The sequence below is a fragment of the Anastrepha ludens genome, chromosome 5, assembly GCF_028408465.1.
Source record: "Anastrepha ludens isolate Willacy chromosome 5, idAnaLude1.1, whole genome shotgun sequence".
NCBI classification, from domain to species: domain Eukaryota; kingdom Metazoa; phylum Arthropoda; class Insecta; order Diptera; family Tephritidae; genus Anastrepha; species Anastrepha ludens.
Genome location: NC_071501.1, coordinates 97,471,813 through 97,495,035, shown reverse-complemented (window position 1 = coordinate 97,495,035; position 23,223 = coordinate 97,471,813). Strand labels below are relative to the sequence as shown.

Genomic DNA, 23,223 nt, shown 5'->3' with positions numbered 1-23,223 from the left:
GCGTCAGCGTAGGAGACCAGGAAGACTCCTTCTGGTGGCTGGGAGAGCTTTGATGTATTGTAAAGAAGTTGAAAAGGGTGGGTGAAATAACACCACCCTGCATAATACCTTGCATTATCTTCCTCTGCTCAGAGGATACTTATATACAGTGAAACCTCCCACAAGCGGACACTCACGGTTCCACAATTTTCGTCCGCTAATGGGGAGTGTCCGCTTATGGGGGTTGAAAAAAAACTCTAGGTTAAAATTACTATCCCACCTCTTTAAATAATTTTTTTATGTTCTTTTATGGTACGTTCAGTTTTTTCATATTTATTGAAAAATATATATGTATATATATATGTACATTTTTATATTGGGAACAATGAGTATATTTACACATTTGAATATACATATTTGATTGAACATATTTATATTTTAGGCTTCAAAAATTCATATACCGTAGTCTGTCGTAGATTTTCCTGTTTATGTTTCAGAAAAAGGTTTTCAAGATGACATTCTAAAGATTTGGCGTATTGGAATCCAGTAATACGTCTCTTAGAAATTGTTTAATGCGACGCAGTTCTTCTAAAGCTTCAGGATATGACTTGATCTGACATTCATCCTGGACACATACATGATTTGAGTCTTCGCTTTCTCCGTCAGATAATTCCTCAGTATTAATTTAGTCAATGACAACGTCAATATTATTGTCTTCTGTATTAACAACTTCGTCGATTAACAAAAACTCTTCTGCATACTGACCTTGCTGATTTTCATTTAAAATCTTTACCAAAGCCGCTAGTGTCGATATGGGAATATCATCCACTGCCTCGAAGTCAGAACATTCAAGCGGAGCTTTTTGAAACCCGGTTTTCGAAAAACAATTCTTAATTGTTTCTATTGTTTCTGCCGTTACGTTGTCCCATGAAGATTTAATAAAAAAACAGCCTCCAAAATGTCAAACGTTTTTGAAAGTGTGTCCATTGGAATGTCTCCTAATTTTGTCAAAATATGTTTGATTATATGGCATCTGCAATGACACTTAAAATTTTGTATTATACCCCGATCGAGGGACTGACAAACGGATGTTGTATTAGCAGTTAAAATGATCAACTTTATGTTATCTAGTTTAATATCTCGAGGATGAGTTGTAGCATTGCCCAAAAATAATAAAATTTTTCTCTTCTGGCAGCCCATTCTTTTATCAAGCTTTTCTAGCCACTCACACATAATTTCACGAGACATCCAAGCTTTCCGGTTTGACTTCCATTCCACTGGCAAACTTCCTATATTGCCACTTTAAAAGGCGCATGGGCATGCTGCTTTTCCGATAACCAATGGCTTTTCTTTATCTCCACCCATATTGGCACACAATCCTCAAAATTAACCTCGGAAGATTCCCCACATATTCTTTTGAAAGTCACATTATGACGCCTACGCCATTTCTCCATTTGACGCAGAAAAATTTTGAATACCTAATCGGCCAGCGATTTCTTTTGCTTTTTCCTTTATAATAATACCCGATATTGGTATATTTTGGCTTCTGGCCTTAACGAACCATTCGAAACTCAATTGGTTAATTTTTGAGCCATCCGCACTTAAAAACTTTTTCTTTTTGTTGACGTTATCACCGCCCATCCATATTCTTTTAATATCTGTTATTTCAACTACTGTCTATCTACTATCTTTGTTGTCCGTGGATTAGAGTATTGCGTCCGCTTATGAGAGGTTTTTATTGTTTTCTTTACACATTTGTTCAGTGATATGTTTAGCTTGTCCGTTACCCAGAGATCCGCGTCCGCTTTCGAGAGGTGATTAGAACAAAAAAAAATGAGAAAGAGTGTCCGCGTCCGGTTATTAGAGTGGAATTCGGTCTAAAAACACAACATAAAGCTTGGTTCCTCAGTTTTTGTCCGGTTATGGGGAGTGTCCGCTTATTGGAGGTGTCCGCAAGGGGAGGTTTCACTGTATTTTGTTTAATTCCAAAAAAAATTGTTTAATGTTAAAAAACCGGAATTATTTCACTTTATAAAACTCTATACCAAAAGTTGCAATAATGCATAAATACTTTTTGTTTACTATTTCCGTTTTATTTTTATTATATTAAAGCCTACAAGTGAGCCAATTTTTTGAAGAATGAACGATAATTCCCAAAGAACATGAATCACTTGACATGGAGTGGCTCAACTATCGAAAATCTGACGCAAGGCGTACCGATATCTAAATTAGAAATTACTACTTAGTTCCGAACGATCAAAAAAGCTACTCACTTGAAAACAATCGACTGTTCCTGCGCCATTGAAGTGTAAAATAAATCAGTTGATTAATTGTAAAAGAGAATAGAAGCGAACTAGTTATGGTTTTGTGTTCACTACATAGAAGCACAATAGTTCGATTCTGGAGCAACTCCCTGTGGGATAAGCACTCAAAGTAACCCAACTACACATCCAACAAATACCACATTATTTACGACAACAAAAATATTTCCTATTTGCGGTCGCACGTAGGCTTAATGTGAAGAGAATTGCTTTTATATTAATTGCTTTACACTTAATCAAGCACAAACATTGCATTTATAAATGGTGGAAAACTTCATAGAAAATTACAATAGTACGCAACTACACGCATGTCTGCATTATTGGGATTCAAAGTATATAAATATGAATACATAAACGCGGAAAGTTGTGTTTATGGAGAAAAAATGGAAAACTCATTTAACAATTACATTCCAAATCCTCTGCAATTATAAGCGTATAAGGAGTGCGCATGGATTTAGTTTCTTTCATTAATGCCTTTCAACTGAAAAACGAGTTCCTAATAGGAGCGAGTGAGAATTTATATTTATTAAAAAAATGTTGTAGTGTTTACTTGCATATCATTGGCAAACATTAGCTTTAAAAAATTAAAAAAATTTTACAAAGACGGCGCTTCTATGGAAAAGATATGTCTTCTTAAAAATGATGAAAAACACGAAAATAGAATTTGACTAAGGTGCTTGAAATTCCGATGATTTTTAATTTTTAATTAAAAATAATAATTGCACAAGGTGTAAAACGGAAATATAGGGTTTTTGTTGTAATATAATAAATTTTGTACAAAAAAAAAAAATAAAAATAACAATACTTTGAAAAATTTCGCTGTACTTTTTATTTTATATTATTAATTTTAGTTTTTCTTTTTTGATTAACCTTCTTTAAATGCCTTTCTAAATTATAAATTTGAAGATATACCAAATATTATAGCGAAAGAGGAAAGTGAACGTCAGCAGTGTTGCCGAAACTTTTCCAGCAAAAGTAGCTAAGGCGAGGTCAAAAAATAGCTAAAAGTAGCTGACTTTAAAATTTTAAACTAAAAGTTCATAAAAAGTAGCTAAAAAAAGTAATATAGCTAAAATGAAAACATTTTTTTAAAATAAAAATTCAACTTATTTAATTCAATGTTGTAATTATTTCATCGATGAACACCAACTCATCATTTTCAACGCCTTCATCGCTTTTATAATTAGCCTTTCTAAGGCACTTTGTCGGAACATCATAGTCGAAACAACATTTTCCCTGTCGGCGTAATCCATATCTATGTATAAGTCAAATCTCGTATTAATATGTATATATGTATATTTAAAATAGTTGTTTCTTACCTTATAGCCAAAATAGAGCTTAGCACCGTGCAGTTCATTCTATTTCTTAATTTAGTTTTAATTAAGTTCACCTGACTGAAGAGACGCTCTACTTCAGCGTTCGACCAGGGAAGAGACAAAATTTTTAGAGCGAGGCTAGCTAACTCCTTATATGGATTGGTAAAGGTCGAGTCTTTATAATTATAAACTTCGGCCCAGAACTTCTCCGTATTTTCAACATTTTGCCAGGTATTATATTGCAAATTATCATATTGCCTTTTTAAATTGTCGACGTCTTCCACTTTAAAAAAAATTAAAAGTTCAATAATACTTTCTTTCTTGGCTCGCAATACATTTCCGACCGAAAATAGGTCAATTTTATTTAACACTTCAAAATTATCTGGAATTCTGAAAAAAAAAACGATAAAAAACGAATTTTGCATAAAATTTAAAAAAGCTTACCTTTTCTTCAGTTGATGTATTAATTCTATACAAAAATCGGTACATTTGATTCGAACTTGAGATTCCTCAGTTCTGTCCAGACTTAACGTTTTTAACTCCTTTTCGAATGCGTAACCAAGATAGAGATCTCTCTTAACGTAAGATTCAAAATCACTATTTAGCACATTGATGTCATCATCCGGCGATATAATAGTGTGCTTCAGTGATTTAATTGCAATTAACAAATCCTTTAGCAATTTTGTGGAATCTGGTTTCTTGCTTTGAAAACTTTGGTTGACTCTTTGCATGTCTTTTAGTATAGGCCGTAAAAATAGCAGATACAGATAGTTGATTCTTTCGTTATACATGGATTGCAGCATTTTAGCTTTTGTGCACTTTTCGTCTATTGCTGCAATCGAGAAATGCAATTTTAATTCCTCCCATTGATCGATCACTCTTGAAACTGCTGTCTCAATAGAGAGCCATCTTGTCTCGCAAACACGTGGAATTTTTAACGGAGTCTGTATTATATATATGTATGAATAAATTTAAATAATAAAATATTATATAATGTATATAAATGTATACAAAAAATACACACAGCACAACAGACAAGACGACACAAGTTCCGAACACAAACACAGTCCAAACCTTATCATTATTCATTAGCTCGTAGATTTGTCTATACGCTGATTGTCGATGAGAACTTTTTGAGAACCAATTATAGGTCTCATAAATCAAATACTCGAGATCTTCTGGCATAAACTGCTTGCACGCATAGTTGACTGCCAACTGCACAGAGTGGCAAACGCATTTAATGAGTAGTAGATCAGGTGAATGTTTTTTGAGCTCCACGTATACGCTCTTGTGGGAGCCAACCATCACACTGGCATTGTCGGTTCCTATGCCTATTACATTTTTTGCATCTAGTTTCCATTTATTCAATTCCTTCAGCAAAGCTTCACTTATGCAAATGGAATCACCGCTGTCGATTTCTACTATGCTTAAAAACGTGGACACCACCAAACTACGACTTATCGAATAATAATTAATGACTACACCTATATAACCACATTAAATAAAATTAACATTAAAATTAAAAATAAAACAGTTATAGAAATGAAAATTTACTCACCAAGTAATTTTGTAATCGCGATGCCAGTTGATTCATCAACTATCAAACTAAACTTGGCATCGCCAATATCCGCGCGCAAATCCTCGCAAAAGTGTGGCGCTAGAACGTTCTTTATAATGTTTACACACTTTGTCCGTCGTAATTTAAGATCAGCTGTCTCCGGTTGGCCAAAAACTTGCGAACGCACAACTGTGACAAATGGTCAACCTGTGAAGTAGCAGTGTGCTCTGCAACAAAAAGGCACAACGCAACCTCCTGCTCAATGGTTTTGGGTACTGGGTCCACCTCGAAGGAAATTTTGTTTCTCTGCCCAAAACTCTTACCATTGGAAACATGTTTTGCTGTTGTTGCATGTTTTTGCAAATGACACAGTTTGGCCTTTATTGTGCACTTGCAATAAAAACAGAACACTTCAGTAGGATCTGTGGTCACTTTTCTCACCCAGTCTTTGAATTCTGGCTTTGTAAGCCATGCGTCTCGGCATTTTTGATTATATATTTCTTTCGGCATAACGATGCTTTGCTGACGCTTGCAAAATGATATTAGCTTTTTGAGTGATCGCTATCGATAAAGATATCGATGCAACACACTTTGCCAAATGGTGTTGGAAAATTTCTCTCAAAAAAAGTATCGCAACCAACAAATATGCAACCAACTCCGATATTGTTCACTTTTATTTCAGCTAATTGTAATTTTTGAAAATAGCTAAATTAGTAGCTAATAGCTGATTTAAAATTTTTGTAGCAATCGGCCTTTAAAAGTGGCCAAATCTAGCTACAAAGTAGCTGATTCGGCAACACTGAACGTCAGAGCATTCAATGTTGCGTATACGCACCGTCATCTCTCATAAATCTGTTACCTTAAAATATTTATGTAGCATCCTGTCGTACTTTTCTTACCTTAATCCGAAATAAAACACAAACAGACATGGTTTTTAAAGTAATCTGCTTTGCGAGCGAAGCAAAAGCTGTTTTACGGCTTATTTTGCATATATTTCAATGCTGCTTCTGCTCCATTGAATTTATCGAGCGAGATTAATAAGCAACTCAGCACAATGCTTCCTTTTTTTTGTTAATACTACCTTGAATTCCTGCATAAATAATAATTGATAACGCTAATGCCATCCAAAATAATGGCAGTTGTATTCAATGGAAATTTATGAGAAAAAACACTACAGCAACAACAATCTTTCACACTCGTCTCCTGCCAGGCGCATGTAATGAAGCGAAAATCGTGGCTGGTATGGAAGACAGAGATAGGAGCTCGTTGTGAAGAGTCTTTGTCAGCATCTAATTTAGTATTGTAATTTTGATTGCGTAACGTATAATTGTGTGAAAAAAGTAAGGTATGTCAATGTGGGCACATCTTTACAGTGCTTTTCTTGTATAAAAAGTAAACACGAGAATTTTTAAGTCAAATTCTGCGATATAAAGTAAATATGTAAAGTATTGAAAGAACTTGTTTGTAAAGGTAATTTTAAATGTTGTGCTTTGGCATTTCTGTTCGCCAGTACGAACGTTGAGGCCTATAGAGATATACAGAAAATTTAAAAACGACTTTTATTTGCAGACTCAAGAAATGTAGTAATTCTTGTAGGGTTTTTCTACCATAATTTTCGAACCCAACAAAGCTAATAAAAATGTCATAAGAAAATTATAGCCGATAAGATTGAACTAGCATAAAATATGTATAGTCGTGATTGAACTCAAATTCCGAAAAAAATGTAGCCATCGCTTTTCAAATACATCTTCCAGCTATTTAACATGCCTTAATTATTTCATCAGCAAACATTCTCGGGATACGAACACAATTAAAGGGATATGTATATCTGCTATTTAGGAGTGCTGCAAGTAAAAAGAGTAAGCTAGGTATGGAAATATCTTCAGTAATTCGTGATCCCGAAATTTCGGGATTATGTTGAACATTTTTGTTTTTTATTTTATATATTGTTATAGATACCTATTTTAATATAGATATGACATTTTCGATATAGTCCCGAAATTTCGGGGTTAATCCCGAAACATAACTTTCTTATCAAGACCAATAAAAAGGAACATTTAACATATCAACAAAATTTGCTTAACATTCAAATCAAAAAATTATATTTTTAATTTAGTAGGGTTACACTTTGCAAAGTAAATTTAAAAGAAAAAAAATACCTATAACTAAATAAGTAAAACAAATATTTGACACTTCACTTCCGTTAGGTATTTGGCCGAGCTCCTCCTTCTATTTATGACCTCTACTACAGCTGCCATGTAAAGGAGCCCAAATTCGGTGTTGGATTTGTTGTGGGAGAGAGACTTCGTCGCCAAGTACTGTCGTTCACTCCGGTGGACGAGCGTCTCGCAATAATCCGCATCAAAGCGCGATTTTTTAACATCTCGCTAATTTGCGCCCACGCCCCGACGGAAGAGAAGGACGATGCGACCAAATATTCCTTCTATGAGTGCTTGGAATGTTCCTATGAGCGCTGCGCCCGCCACGACATAAAAATCGTGTTTGGCGACTTCAACGCCAGGGTGGGCAAGGAAGGAATTTTTGGTCCCCTTAATACGGCTTTGCAAGATGGCGTTGCTCAACAGCAGCAGCGCCGTCGATATTGACATCATCGGCCTTAACTACCGCGCTACTAGTTCTGTCTTCTCCAAACTGGATAAGGAGGCAAAGCGAATGGGTCTGGTGGTGAACGAGGACAAAACGAAGTACCTCCTGCCTTCAAACAAACAGTCGGCGCAATCGCGTATCGGCACCCATGTCACTGTTGACAGTTATAATTTCGAGGTTGTACAACCCTTCGCATATTTAGGAACCAGCATTAACACCGATAACAATGTCAGCCTTGAAATCCAACGTAGAATCTCTCTTGCCAACAAGTGCTACTTTGGACTAAGTAGGCAATTGAGTAGTAAAGTCCTGTCTCGACGAACAAAACTAACACTCTACAAGGCTTTCATCATGCACGTCCTAACTTATGGCGCAGAAGCGTGGACGATGGCAACATCCGATGAAGTGAGGCTTGGAGTATTTGAGAGAAAGATTCTGCGTGCGATTTTTGGACCTTTGCACGTTGGCAGCAGCGATTATCACAGGCGATGGAACTATGAGCTGTATGAGCTTTACGACGACATAGACATAGCGCAGCGAATAAAGATCCAGCGGCTTCGTTGGCTGGGTCATGTCGTCCGAATGGATACAAACGCTCCGGCTCTGAAAGTTTTCGATGCGGTACCAGCTGGTGGTAGCAGAGGAAGAGGAAGGCCTCCCCTCCGTTGGAAAGATCAGGTGGAGATGGACTTGGCTTCACTTGTTGTGTCCAATTGGCGCCGGTTAGCACGAGAAAGAAACGACTGGCGCGCTTTGCTAAACTCGACCAAAATCGCGTAAGCGGTTATAGCGCCAATTAAGAAGAAGAAGAAGAACGGGAAAGAACATGCCTGAACAAATATCTGTTACAACAAAATACCTTTACAAATCAGTATTAACCCCACTTTCTAAAACGAGTCTTGCCTATCACTAAAAAGTCCACTGTAAGTGAACAAAAATTTTTTTATTTCTTTTTTTTTTTTGCATTAAAGAACTAATAGGCGTCAAAAAAATTGGAGTCTTATTTTTGTTTTTTTTTTTTAATTTTACCTACGAAATGCGTTCGAAAGAAGTAGGTGTTGAATATGTTCTGAGTTCTGCACGGCAAAGAGAGAAAATTTTGCAATTTGGATTAATGGAAACTTTCTTTCAAAAATATTTTATGCCAAATCTTTCGTACGCTTTAACTAAAATTCGGAATTCCTAATACCGACACATCGGGATCGAGAGATCGGTGTCTGTAGTTGTTATATTTCGAGGTTTCTGTAGTGCTATGTGAAGCACCTATTTCAGGAATCTCGGAATTTTGTTTACCTTAAAAATACACCGCCTCGATATGCATCCCTAGAAGCATATTTTGTTGTGGCATTTTACAACAGTAGTAACGGAATGTAAAACATCTGTTTATTTTACGCAAAATCTGTATATTATTTTATTGCAATCTACTTATACATGCATACATACATACATATGTATACATGTACGAGTATATGTATGCGCGCACTTGAATTGTTTGTACTGCCATTGCCACTGCCGCAACTTGCAGTCGCCATTAGCAGTCGTTAATTGTGCTCAATGCATACGGCAAATTGCCAAATCCTTTTATAATTGAAAAATAAATTGATTCACGCAAAATTTCATTTATGAATTTTCTCATTTTGTGAAAATTAGCAGGCAATATTGCCTAGATTTTCATTTATTCATTTATAATAATTTCACTACTTTTAAAATTTATTATTTACGCATATCGCTGCATACCTTCTGCTCAAATATGAACGAGACGTTATCAATAAAACGGTCCGCGGATGGCATATGGCAAAAATAAATTTTTTGTTTTTTGGTAGGACTGTTATAAGCTTACATGGCAAATTTCAGCGTGATATGTCATATAGTTTGTTTTCTGTGCTACTGTAAACAAGTCAAGCTCGAGTGTGTTCTTCGAATTCTCTTTTATGACTTCAATTGTCTCAAAATGCTTTCCACGGAGCAGTAACTTGAGCTTGGGAACCAGAAAAAAGTCACATGGAGCCATATCAGGCGAATACGGTGCTTGCGGAACGATATTAACATTATTTTTGTTCAAATAATCGCGAACAAGACATGATGTGTGAGCTGGTGCACTATCGTGATGCAAGAACCATGACTTGTTGCCCCACAATTCCCTCCTTTTAAGACGAATGTTCTCGCGCAAACGCTTTAAAACGTCTAAATAATATTCAGCGTTAACCGATCGGCCTTGCGGAAGGAACTTCGAGTGCACCACACCTTCGTAATCGAAAAAAACAGTCAGCATAACCTTAATTTTTGAGCGACTTTGGTGTGTTTTTTTTGGTTGATGTACGGCCCTCTTTGAACGATTTGTACCACTGGAAAACACGTGCACGCGATAGACTAGAGTCCCCATAGGTTGTCTGCAACATTTTTAAGGCGTCTGAAGCCGAAATTTTGTTGGAATAACAAAATTTCAAACAAATTCTTTGAATTTCCATCGTTAAATTCGAAGCACACTCGAGCTTGACTTGTTTACAGTAGCACAGAAAACAAACTATGTGACATATCACGCTGAAATTTGCCATGTAAGCTTATAATAGTCCCACCAAAAAACAAAAACTGTATTTTTGCCATATGTCATCCGCGGACCGTTTTATTGATAACGTTTCGTTCATATTTGAGCAGAAGGTATTTGTATGCCTGCATATGAGCATACATATGGCTGTGTGAACTGTTCAATAAGTCACCAAAAAAGTGAGCATAAATAAAATTTTCCATGAAAAATATTTTTTTACTTGCCAGGTATATACCATAGTTGTTGTTGTTTGTTGTGAAAGGTATGCATAATTTAATTAAACACAGCTGACATATCTGACACAGTCGATTATGCCACAAACAGGCAATACCTGCATGCATATATACGGGCATACATGCATACACACATACGAGTATAGTCGTGCAACTCAACATTGACCTCAATTCTGTTCCAATACATAAAAAGTGACAAATAATATTTTACACAATTTGGGCAATCGAAACATTATTGACACCAACTCGTTGCAGGTGGCACACATTGATTGAAGCTGGCGTTAACCACATCACTTTGTTTTTGGCAATGGATTTCAGTTTCGAATCTGCTGGTTGTGTGGGTAGCAAATATTTATAAATAACAGAAAACTGTGGTACATCAAACTAATTGAAATTGTGTGGGCTCGCATTTGACACGCACAAGAATGACGCAAATTTTATATATGTATATTTTTTTCTGTTTTTTTGCTGGAATAAATTCATACCGTTATTTGTATGCAAAATTTTACCAAAATTAGAAATTCGTAGCTTTAATGTTATAGTATTTTTAACGCATCTCCGCGTAATTTTTGGATATTTTGTTGCTTTTCACATAGTGCGATTAAAATATTCTGTATAAGAGTGAAGTAAAACAAAACAAATAAATGACGGACTTTTTAAATAAATCGACAAAACATAAGTTTTTCTATAATTAATATTAAATATTCTGCATATGAATCAGATCGGAAAACAGATAAAATGTTTTAAAATATCTCAACTCCGGTGTGGCCTATAAGAATAATTTTTTCTGTCTATTCAAGCGTAGCGGCATATCTAAAACAAAAAGCACAGTCAACGCGTAAATGTTGGAACTGTTTCCAGCACTGCTAATTCTGGTAAACAAATGTAGGCCAACAATCAAATATGCATCGGCAGTCAACCGGGGTTCCAGGTTATAAAAAGAGCTCCACCTAGTGGAAGATGCAATATATGTAGTACATTCAACCGATACTCATACCAGAACATCCAGGAATCAGCAGTAATGAAAAGGTCGATCGAAAGATCGATCCATTTCGTAGCTGCTTTGTTCAGGTTTAGCCTTTTAGAAATTTGCGAACGGCCAATCGATAGAAATTCAAAATATAATGGATACCGAAATAATGACTACCAAACTCTCATTATTTCGGTATCCATTATATCCGGTTTGAAAATGTCATTGTGGGAAACCTCGGGAAAAATGGAAAATATACTTTATTCAGTCAAATTATATGAAATGAAATTTAGATATATGAGATTATATATTTCATATATACATATGTAATAAAGGGTTATACAATGAGAAGTGTTCTTTTGATATTCAAAGAAAAATGCTATTTTTTAATATAAATGATCGGATGTTTATTGCATTATAAAGAGGAAGGTATGCCGTTAATAGTGGAAAATAACATCTGGCCAATGACAACCACCAGGACCACGCTTACTGGGCAGTATCCTTTTCATGAAATTTTCCATAACCGAATGGCAAAGTGGCTACCCTGTGTCCTCGATAGCCTCACGACTTCCATCTTTGAGGTCTTGAATCGACCCCGACCCTGGGCTGTTGGCGTAGAGCTTCTCTCTCAAGTGGCCCCAAAGAAAAAAATCACAAGATGTTAAATCACAAGATCTCGGTGGCCAATTGTGATCACCTCTTCGAGAGATAACACGGTCCGGAAACTTTTCCCGTAAAAGATCAATGGTTTCTTTTGTGGCACGTAGCGCCTTCTTGTTGAAATTAAACGTTTTCCAGATCAATACAATCTAATTCAAAATGACAACTGTTATTGGAAACCCCTTTATATAATTGGCGCTTACACCCTTTTTCGGTGTTTAGTCGAGCTACTCCTCTTATTTGTGGTCTGCGTCTTGAAGGAGGAAGAAAATCATGGCTCTAAGTGGCAACTGAGCGTCTCCATGTCAAGTGAGGCGAGTAATTTAGATATTGTCATAAATTCTTTCAAAAATTTGCTTATTTATAGACTTGAGTAAATGCTATGTAGGATTTTGGTGAAAATAAAAATTTTTTGAAAATTGAAAAATTAAGGAAACTTTTGTTCAGAATTAATCAAGTTAAAAAGTTTTAGAATTAAAAAAATTTAATTTAGATTTAATAAAATTTAATTACCACAAAATTTAAATGAAAATTAAATACAAAATTTTTTTAAGATTTATTCAATGTTCAAAATTTTTGTATAGAGCTTCTTAAAGAGAAAAATCGATTATTTTGAACATTTTCAGAATTAAAAACTAAAAAAATCGTGGCTCCGAGCCTCAACTAAGCTTGTGATCTGCTGTCAAGTAATTTGGACATTGTCATCAATTCCTTAAAAAAAAGTATAGACTTTTTATAGAGTTGAGTAAATTCTACAGGTTGAACGATATAAAGTATTACCTATTCAAAACACCATAACTTTTTTGTGTGAAATTAGTTTTTATTGATTTCAAAGACAAAATTGTTCAAAAATGATTACAATTTTAACATATATTCACTTTAGCTCGATATGACCACCTTTTGCCTTGACTGTAGCCTTCAAACGGTCAAAAAATGAGTTGCATGCTGCACAAATGTGATCTTGAAATATTTTGGCTCATTCTCGTATAATCGCTTTTTTCAGCGCATCCATACTGGCATATTTTTTAGTCTTCATCTTGCTCTCCAAAATGGACCAGATGGAATAGTCCATCGGATTTGCGTCTGGCGAATTGGAAAGCCATTGTGTGGACGAAATGAAGTGTGGAACATGATTTTTTAACCATTCTTGGTTCACACGAGTGCCGAGCCTTGTTGGGACGTCCACGGTCTACGACCGAAATGTTTGCGTATCCACGGCTCTAAAGCAGCTTCTAAAACATTTTCCCGAGTCGCATTCACTTTGACACCAGGCTCGATAAAAACGATTGGAGAGTGTGTGAGTTATATGAGCGTTCGGTCAAGTAAAAACTATCGTTTTGAGTGTTTATGAACTGCTCAACTGGGAAATTTGTTTATCAGAAAACACAGTGTTAGGAAATTCGCCACGTTCGTGCAAGCGCAACAACTCCTTCGCACCGAACTTTTGTTTGCTGGGGTGAAAGATCGTGTGCTTTTTGGAACTTGTAAGCCTTGACCTTGAGTTCATTTTTCAATATGCGTCGAGTGCTGTTTTGCGATATTTTCAGTTCTTTGGCTATTTTTCTTTCACTTCGGCGGGGATTTCGTTCGAGTCGAGCCTTGTCGGTTTTTTTGGTCCACCTCCATAGCGTTTTGCAGTGCTACCAGTATCATTGCGACATTTTATAGTGCGATACACAAACATTTTATTCACTTTGAGGTGACTGAGCTCACGAACAATGACTGGTTGTGATTTTCCAGCCAAATATAACGCAATCACACTATTACGTTTGAATTCCATCACAGAAAAAAAATTCAACAAAACTGAGAAGCAAATGCTTTTGATGGCTTATAAACAATATATTGAACTGTCATTAGAACAATTTTGACGTCGATGTCATTAGCTGTTTTACAGATACAAGCAGTGTGAAGTTGGTAACACTTCATATCGTTAAGCCTGTATGTAGGCTTTTAGAAAAATAAAATTACAGTCGAACCTCAATAAGTCGAACTTCGATATCTCGAATCAAATTGCTTGGCAATGGCGTTTAGAGTGAGAATTGTGTGTAATTTTTACTTGATAACTCGAACTTCTATTACTCGAATATCTTGTCATTAGCTGTTTTACAGATACAAGCAGTGTGAAGTTGGTAACACTTCATATCGTTCAGCCTGTATGTAGGCTTTTAGAAAAATAAAACTACAGTCGAACCTCAATAAGTCGAACTTCGATATCTCGAATATTTGATATCTCGAATCAAATTGCTTGGCAATGGCGTTTAGAGTGAGAATTGTGTGTAATTTTTACTTGATAACTCGAACTTCTATTACTCGAATATCTTGATAACTCGAACAGAATATTTGGCGCCAACTTTGATAAGTCGAATTTCCAGGAATCCCCTTATTACGTGCTGCTTATTTTATAGCAAACAGATGTCAGCAGTTGGGTCGCTGCACTGTTTAAGACCACAGGTCTTTATTAGTAGTTCTTACGCGAAAATAAACTCTGTGGACATGTCATCAAAACGTTGTTTAAAAACTTTATTTATTGATGAAAAATTTAAACTAATAAAGGAAGTAGAAATGAGTGCGCGAAAAAAAGATGTAGCTGTAAAGTTTATCAAACTTGCATTTTTTCCCCCGAGTATGACATCAAAATTACAACCACTCGATCAAGGTGTCATACAAAATTTAAAATGTCATTATCGTCGCAGAATTTTAAAAAATACTATAAAATGCTTTGAAGTAAACAAAAATCTTAACATTACATTAATGGACTGTGTTGATGAAATAACTAATGCATGGAATATCGATGTTAAGCCTGAAACCATCTCTAATTGTTTTTGAAAAGCCGGCTTCGGTCAATATTCTGAATGGGAGGAAGAAGATGACATTCCTTTGGTTTTCATAAGCGAACGCATAAAAGAAAGGAGTAAGGAAGAAATTCAACTGCAGAATGAATATGAAGCTTGGCAAAATATCAAAGGTACAGAAGGTGTCACCTTTAATGATTTTATGCATGTGGATGACGATATTGTTACTTCAGAGTTTCCCACGGATGAAGATATTGTGGAGCCATTGGGATCTAAATCCGATTTTGAGCATGATGGCGAAGATGATATGCTGCAACCAGTTTCATACGAGCTAGTTGCAAATTCTTTCAAGATTTTGCGGTCATATTTAAAAACCAATGAACATACAACCGATTCTCTGTACAATGGTTTAAATAATATTGAAGCTTTTTTTGAAGACCATAATAAAAAATCCTCTCGTCAATCCCAAATAACTGACTTTTTTACTTTAAACGAATAAAAGCTATACATCTATTCATACAATGTTCTTAGTTATGTATATCTAATTTTAAAATATACACATACAATAATTTATAGCAACTATACATAATTTGAAGCATGTACTGTTTTATCAATAAAATTGTTTGCCAACCCTTGGATTGTTTTATTTTTCCATCAGGTTTTATTTTGTTTATGGATTTTTATGTATGTATGTACATATGTATATTATATTTGATAATTCGAAATCTTGATAGCTCGATTTTTTTTTGTGGCACGTCGTAGTTCGAGTTATCGAAGTTCGACTGTATTTTTGAAAATTTAAACCAAACTTAAAGGAAACTTTTCTGAGATTAATTCTTGTTGAAAAAATAGAAGAAAAAAATAGAAAAGAAAAATATTCTAGGTCATTTTTAATATTTTTAGAACTAAAAAATTAAATTAAAAAATTTACTGAGCATAGACTCAGCAAACAAACAAAAAAAAAACAAATCCGAGATTTTTGCAAAATGAGAAAAATATTTTAATAAAAATTAAAAAAGAATTTTTTAAGAATATATTTTGTACAGTATATTTTGTGTTAAAAAAATTAAAATTTTTGAAATAAATTTTTTAAATAAAAAATAAAAAGATTTAAATAACAAAAAAATTTAAATAAAAAAAATAATACATTTTTTTTTAAATTAACATTTTGAAATGTTTTAAGATTAAAAAATAATGTAAAATAAAATTTAAAAAATTTTAATTAAAAAAAAAAGTTTAATAAAATGAAATTTAAATTTTTAATTAAGAATAAAAATTTGAATAAAACAAAATTTTATTTTTTTTAATTAAAAAATGTATTATATTTTTAATTAATACAGCTTTTTTATTTAAAAAATGTGAACTGTTAAAGAAAAATGTTTATACTTTTTATTTTTTGAGGAAAAAATTATCTTTTTTATTTGTCAAACATCCCCACCCTCAGACTTTTTTGATTTTTTGTGTTAATTATTGAATCTATGCTCAGTAAAGCCCACAAGTTTCCTAATGGAATTTTCATAACTTTTCGAGGTATATTCAAATACGTGCGCGGTATTTTTAGCTGATTCGCTGTACGGATTTAATTATGACCCGAAAAGTTATTGGAACTCCATTATGCAACTTGCTTGGCTTAGCTATTAAAAGAAACTATATAAAAAATCGCATCCACTTTGATTTTACTTCCAAATTTTCCACATGAGACCGAAAAAGAAAATTCCCAAAAATGTGCAACAAAAACTTATAATTTTCTGGAAAAAAAAATTTGTATTTTTCAAAAAGGTTATTTTCTTCTTCTTCTGTATCTTTTATTGTTGGCTTTATCTTACCCCGTTTCTTTACACCACAAATAGGATACATACATATTTAAGTTGATACATAAATACATTTTAATATTTAGGAATATTGCACATAAATTGTTGTACATTCCTGTACAATATAATGCATACATTTCATATCATTGTTGTGGTTGATTTTCTGCTGAGGTAGTTATCCAACTTTCTGCCCATCGTTTTGGTGGTCTTCTTAGTCGTTCTTTTCCTTCTGGTATCCCATCTCGAGCTATTTTGATCAACCGATTGCTGAGGGCTCTTGTCACTTGTTCGCTCCATGCTCGTCTTCTGGCTCTTATGAATTTTGTAAACATTTTTGTTTTTTTTTTAATTGTAAAAACTTTGTAAATTTTAAAAATCAAAACAATAACGGAGGATATTTCACTTTAAAAACTGTATACCAAAAATGTCTAAAACACTTTCATAGATCATTAGAGTTGGAGTCACTCAACTAAAGCAGCTGTATGGCACGGCACGTCGTCTTGCAGAAACTAGAAATCGTTGAGGCTCTTGACTCATATGCCAGAATGCATAAAGTGAGTAATAATATCTGTGCTATTAGTGCTCAGTGTTGGTCGGAATCTCCAACATTGCTTCTAATTACGCTATACGAGAGTTGGAAGATGATTTTACGCTGCAAAAAAAAACTGGTTCTTTATGTTTCCAGCTAAAAACGAGAAAATTCGACGCATCTCTTCTCTACGGCCACGGCTGAAACTCGGAGCAGACGGTCAAAAATTTGTTTGCTGTTTATGGATATAATTTAGTTTGTGGATATAATTCCAAAGTTAATGTTCTAGTAGACTAATAGTTGGTAATATTTGAAAAATCAAGGAAGTCGGCGAGTGAGTGCTTTATTCACTGCCCAAGGAAATGAAGAATACTCAAAAAACTGTTTGAAACCATTTTCTTTATATTTAATCTAATTTCATCGTTAAAATAAATTCATTAATAATAAAAGTTGGGAATATTTCACATCCTCATTATCCATTTGTTTAACCCCAGTAGATTGCAGCCCAAAGGTGTGATTACGATGAGCTGCATATCTCACAGTTCCGCAGTGGCAGTACTTAGCATCAGCCCTGAGCAGTTAATACTAAAAGGAAATGCTTGGCTAAACGTAATAAAAAATATTAATTTCAAATCTATACTTTAATATGTATGTATGTATGTATGTGTGTATGTATGTATGTATGCATGTAATTATGTAAGTTTTATATGAGTTTTCCTGCCAGTTTCATATCAGTCGCAACAGCCAAAAATTAATTACGTTAGTTGAGTTCTTAAGCGCAAATGATGGACACCGAAAGACCACCAAAATGACAAAAGCAACAGCAGCAGCAGCAAATGAAATTTAATAAAAGGAATAGCAGAGAGTTGCCAAACTGGCAACTGAACTGCGATAATAAAAGAAAATTAATATTGTCACCACTGCAGCAAAATATGCATTGGATGTGCTGTGAGGAAAAAATGTAAATAGAAATTGCCGGGAGATGTCATCAAATGCTAATACTATAAAAATAAACAAATAAAAACTGCTAGAACCATACAAAATGATAAACAAACTAGCAGCGAATGAAGTAGAGTAGCACCGCTAACGACAACCAGCAATCTGCTTGGAAGACTAGCTGGAAAGTAGAAGAGAAAGCAGTGGCACTACAATACTTGCACACACACACACATACATGCATCCTAACAGGTTTGTGTCCGTCAGACTATTTGGCGAATTGCATTAGATTGGTAGGTGAGCGAAGTGTTGTGCAGGGGAGACATTATAGTGTCCCCAACACGACATCGCAAGGCAAAGTTGTTGCCGCAACTTTGGCCGGATGTGGTAACTTGTAGGGCAGCAGTTGTTGCATGCTGTCATGCCTACTGCCTGTTATTCCTGCAGTCGCCACACCGACACAAAAGCTTGTATTTAACAGCAGCAACAGCAACAGCAACAGCAACAGCAACAGCAACAGCAGCAATTTACTGTCTTCCATCTTCCGCCTTGTTTTACACTCGGCGTCTCTGCTTCTTCAACAGTCTTGAGTTGCTTCTACTGCCACTTCTATTGGCATTGCTTCTTCAGCAAAGGATAAGACACAGACTAGCTCACAGTTTACTAGGAATAGTCAAAACAACAACATAAATACTTAGTGGAGCGCATCAGTGTGGAAATCATGAGGATGCCTTGTTGTCTTGTTGCTGTTCAAAAGTTTTCTGCTGCCATATTGCTGTTGCTGTCCTGAAACCCAATATACTGCTGCTGGCACATATTATGTGCACTTGTGTTCAAAATAATAGCTGGGTGACATGCTGAAAAGTTTTCACTTTTTTTATTTAAAATAATATAAAGTATTTAATTATTATTGTTTGAAAATTTAGTTCATACCACCTCAAAAGCCAAATCACTTATAATTCCAGATTTGTACAAAATTAAAGAAAAAATGTTCACTAAAATTTCGCAGCTTTTAGTAATAGAAAAACTATGGGCATAAAATTTGTATAGCCCAATTAATTTTTAGTGAAAATTTGGTTCATTTTTGTTAACTTTTTTATTGTTGGTGTTATGCATTTTATAGCATTTTATTTAGAATATTTTATTTATTTAATTATAAGTAAGGTATGTGGATGTATTTGTATGACTTTAAGCCTTTAATAATACAGCTACAGAATGGAAGTTACGAAAATTCTTTCATATAAAAAATGCTGGAAATTTTTTTATATGGAGAAACTGCACAGGACCGCCGGCAATAAAAAATTGTCAAAAATCAACACAATTTTTGAGTCATTTCAAACTTGCACTTTCTTAAACTAAAAATGAATCGGCTATAAAACTGCATACTCGAAATTTGACTTGCAATTCTAGAAAAAAGTTTTAAAATTTGTAAATTTTTTTAAATTTTGCACAAAGTTTGAGTTACATATATAATTTTTGTTGTGTTATAAACTATAAATATTCTTATAAAAATATAAATAAAAAAATTATGTGTAACAAAATTTATAAATAATCAGATCTTTGCAATATATCGCGCTGCTATTAATGTGCACACAGGTGTACTTACATCCGCTAATGTTGTTGTTTGTTGCTTCAAAGAAAATGTTGTGTAATCTCGTTAGATAATTATCACCAGTTCATCGCAGCATCAGCTGCATCAACTACAATATTAACAACAAAAACAAAACATTGTCACCTCAATGCACTCTCATTAATTGATATTTTCCTGTTGGCCACCGTTGCACCCAACGTGCCGTATGATTATCTTGTACCGATAATATTTCCATGGTCTTCGTCGACCTTTTCGTATAAATGGAATATTTATAGAATATTTTTTCCAGTTCAATTATTTATAAAGGGAATAAATGGGCTACTGGTTGTAGTTTAAATATCACTGGATATGTGATTTGTTTTATTTAATAAGTTGAGTAGTTGGAGGGCTCATAACACAGAAATTGATAAAAAGAAAAAAATGCATGCTAAAAAATTTTAACTTTTTTCTGACATATGTTAAAAACGATATGGGTGCGATACCATAGTGCATTTCAGTTAGGCCTCAGCATTAAAAAAAGTATAGTCTGTAAAATTATGTGACATACCCATGTAGGTGTCAAATGAAAGACGAATGGCAAAAAAATTCAAAAAAATATTGTGAAACTTATTGCTAAAATTTCGAATATTTTTTTTTTTTTTTTTGACAAGAGTGATTGGTCGAAGAACTCTCTTTAATTAAATTGTCATGCCCTTCAACTCATTGTGCTTGTTATCAAGGCATCCTTAATATAGGCATCCTTAAATAAGAAATTTTCTTTTTCCATAAAAAACTCATAGAAAAATTAGAATTCAATCCCAGTTCTCCAGTTAACTATCCTAGTCCTGGTATGACACCAGATTCCATTCCAGAGCACATAAAATTTGGCTTAGAAAATGAAGTGTAGTAACGCCCATTTCACAAGCGTATCTGTGGTCTAGGTGCTATGTCGTGGGGACAAATACTTAATTGTGAAGGGAATGTGAGACCGCGAGCATGTATTATCATGCTTGCTCATGCTGATTGAACACACGATGTTAAAAGAGTTATGCTCCGGAGATATCGTTGCTGCAAAAATAAAGTACTTGAAAAGTGGGAACAGTGTCGAAGCTATCATAGTTTCGGCCTACCTACCCTACGACTCTTTACAGCCACCTCCTTCGAGGGAGCTACGAGAAGTGGTCAAGTATGCAGAATCCAATAATCTGGGGCTAATAGTGGGTTGTGATGCAAATTCCCAGAATATTGTGTGGGGAAGCAGCATATGCAACCCCAGAGGTCTCAAGTTAGGATTTTATCCTGTCATCCGATTTGGTTATTCAAAACACTGCTAACAAACCAACTTTTGTGACCAGAAGGAGACAAGAGGTGATTGATTTAACACTTACCAATAGGTCAGTTGGAAATCAAATCAACCGATGGCGAGTTTTGGAAGAGGACTCTCTTTCTGATCATCGTCTTATCGAATTCCGACTGGGAATTGACACAATATCAATACCTTCCGGTAGGAATCCTCGAAATGTGGACTGGGACAGGTATGGTGAGCTTGTAACAGAGCGATTACCAAACCTGAAAAAACTCAAATCAGCAGAAATGATTGAAGATGCTACTAAGAAATTAGAAGGTACTTTAATCAACTGCTTTGAGGAACTGTGTCCACTCAGGCAAAGCAGACAGGGGAAAGCGGTTCCTTGGTGGAACCCTGAACTGTTCGTGCTTCGTGTACGGTCCAGGAAACTTCTTAATAAGGCCTTAAAGACCAAACCAGAAGAGGACTGGGCTAATCATCGACTTACACAGAGAGAATATAAGAAAAAAGTACGGAAAGCCAAACTTGAATCCTATAGAAATTTCTGCAGTAACGTCGAAGAAATGAGGGAAACAGCGAGACTTTGTAAGGTCCTTCATTTAGACCGCTCAATAAGGCTGGATTCCATTCGAAAACCTGATGGTTCATACACCATTTCCAAATCGGAAACGTTTAATGCTCTACTCGAAACCCATTTTCCGGGTAGTAGAACTCTCTCTGAAGCTGAGAGTGGCATGAACAACAACGGTGGAACCTCTAGGTACAGCTGGTATATTGCTAGTCGGATAGTGACAAGGGAATCGATAAGGGTTTCCTTATCTTCCTTTGAGAACTTTAAGTCCCCTGGAATATATCCAGCAATGTTTAAAAAAAGAGGAGACAGGCTGATTAAGGCCCTGAAAAGGATCTTCACAGCCTGTCTTGCATTTGGTTATATACCATCCCAATGGCGACGCGTAAGAGTAGTTTTTATTCCGAAACCAGGAAAAGATGACTATTCCCTAGCAAAAAGTTTTAGACCTATCAGTTTAACATCGTTCATGTTGAAAAGTCTGGAACGAGTGGTGGAGAAATATATTCGAGTGGAGGAATTGCCGAGAAGTCCACTTAGTAGAAATCAACACGCTTACCAGAGTGGAAAATCATGTGAATTAGCCTTACACGATCTTGTTAGCAAGATTGAAGCCGGGCTAGAAGTTTACGAATACACAATGGGCGTGTTCGTGGACATTGAGGGGGCTTTTGATAATGCCACTTTCGGCTCGATATGTTCTTCTGCCGAACGACACGGAGTTAATCAAGCCATTATAAAACGGATATACTCCATGCTCTCTGAGAGGCTGTTAACCGCTGGTGGGAGCAGTGAGGAACAAATTACAGTCAGGGCCAAGCAAGGATGTCCCCAAGGGGGTGTTCTTTCTCCGCTGCTGTGGTGCTTCGTCGTAGACTCTCTATTAGTGGAGATGCAGGAACTCGGTTTTCACGTCCAAACATATGCGGACGACGTCTGTGCGCTAACATCGGATAAATCCTTAAGGAGGCTTTGCACGAAATTGCAGAGGATTCTTGACAAAATCGATGACTGGTGCATGAGACAAGGTCTTTCCGTTAATCCGAACAAAACAACTATAGTCTTGCTTACGAGAAAACGGAAATTGGATGGACTCAGTCTTCCAACACTGAAAGGTGTAACACTTGGTCTTTCCAACGAAGTTAAATATCTAGGAGTAATCCTGGATAAGAAGCTGACTTGGGAGACACACGTTTCACTGAAGGTGAATCGTGCATTGAAGATTTTTCAGCAATGCCGTATAGCCTTTGGCAAAACCTCGGGTCTGAAACCTGCTGTGGTCCTATGAGCATACACACCACTTATCAGACCAATCATCACTTACGCTTCTGTGGAAACTGTCAAATTTTCTACTAAAACTTAGAAGGAAAGACATTCGATTGATGGTCGGCATCATTACAGGACACAACCCATGGGGGCAGCATATGACCACCATTGGAATCATCGAGGACCCGGTATGCCTGTCATGCTTGGAGGAGGCGGATAGCACTGAGTACTTTCTCTGGGAGTGTTCTGC

The 23,223-nt window shown here is 35.4% G+C and overlaps 1 protein-coding gene across 1 annotated transcript; it reads right to left on the bottom strand.

Moving 5' to 3' along the window:
- Positions 1-3,410: 3,410 nt before the first annotated feature.
- Positions 3,411-5,527, bottom strand: LOC128864816 (uncharacterized). The gene is made up of 6 exons (XM_054104572.1): positions 5,498-5,527; positions 5,175-5,283; positions 4,691-5,100; positions 4,061-4,560; positions 3,620-4,006; positions 3,411-3,555 (listed from the first exon to the last, which is right to left on the bottom strand). Exons 1-6 carry the CDS (start codon positions 5,525-5,527, stop codon positions 3,411-3,413), a joined length of 1,581 nt encoding a protein of 526 aa, XP_053960547.1.
- Positions 5,528-23,223: the final 17,696 nt, after the last annotated feature.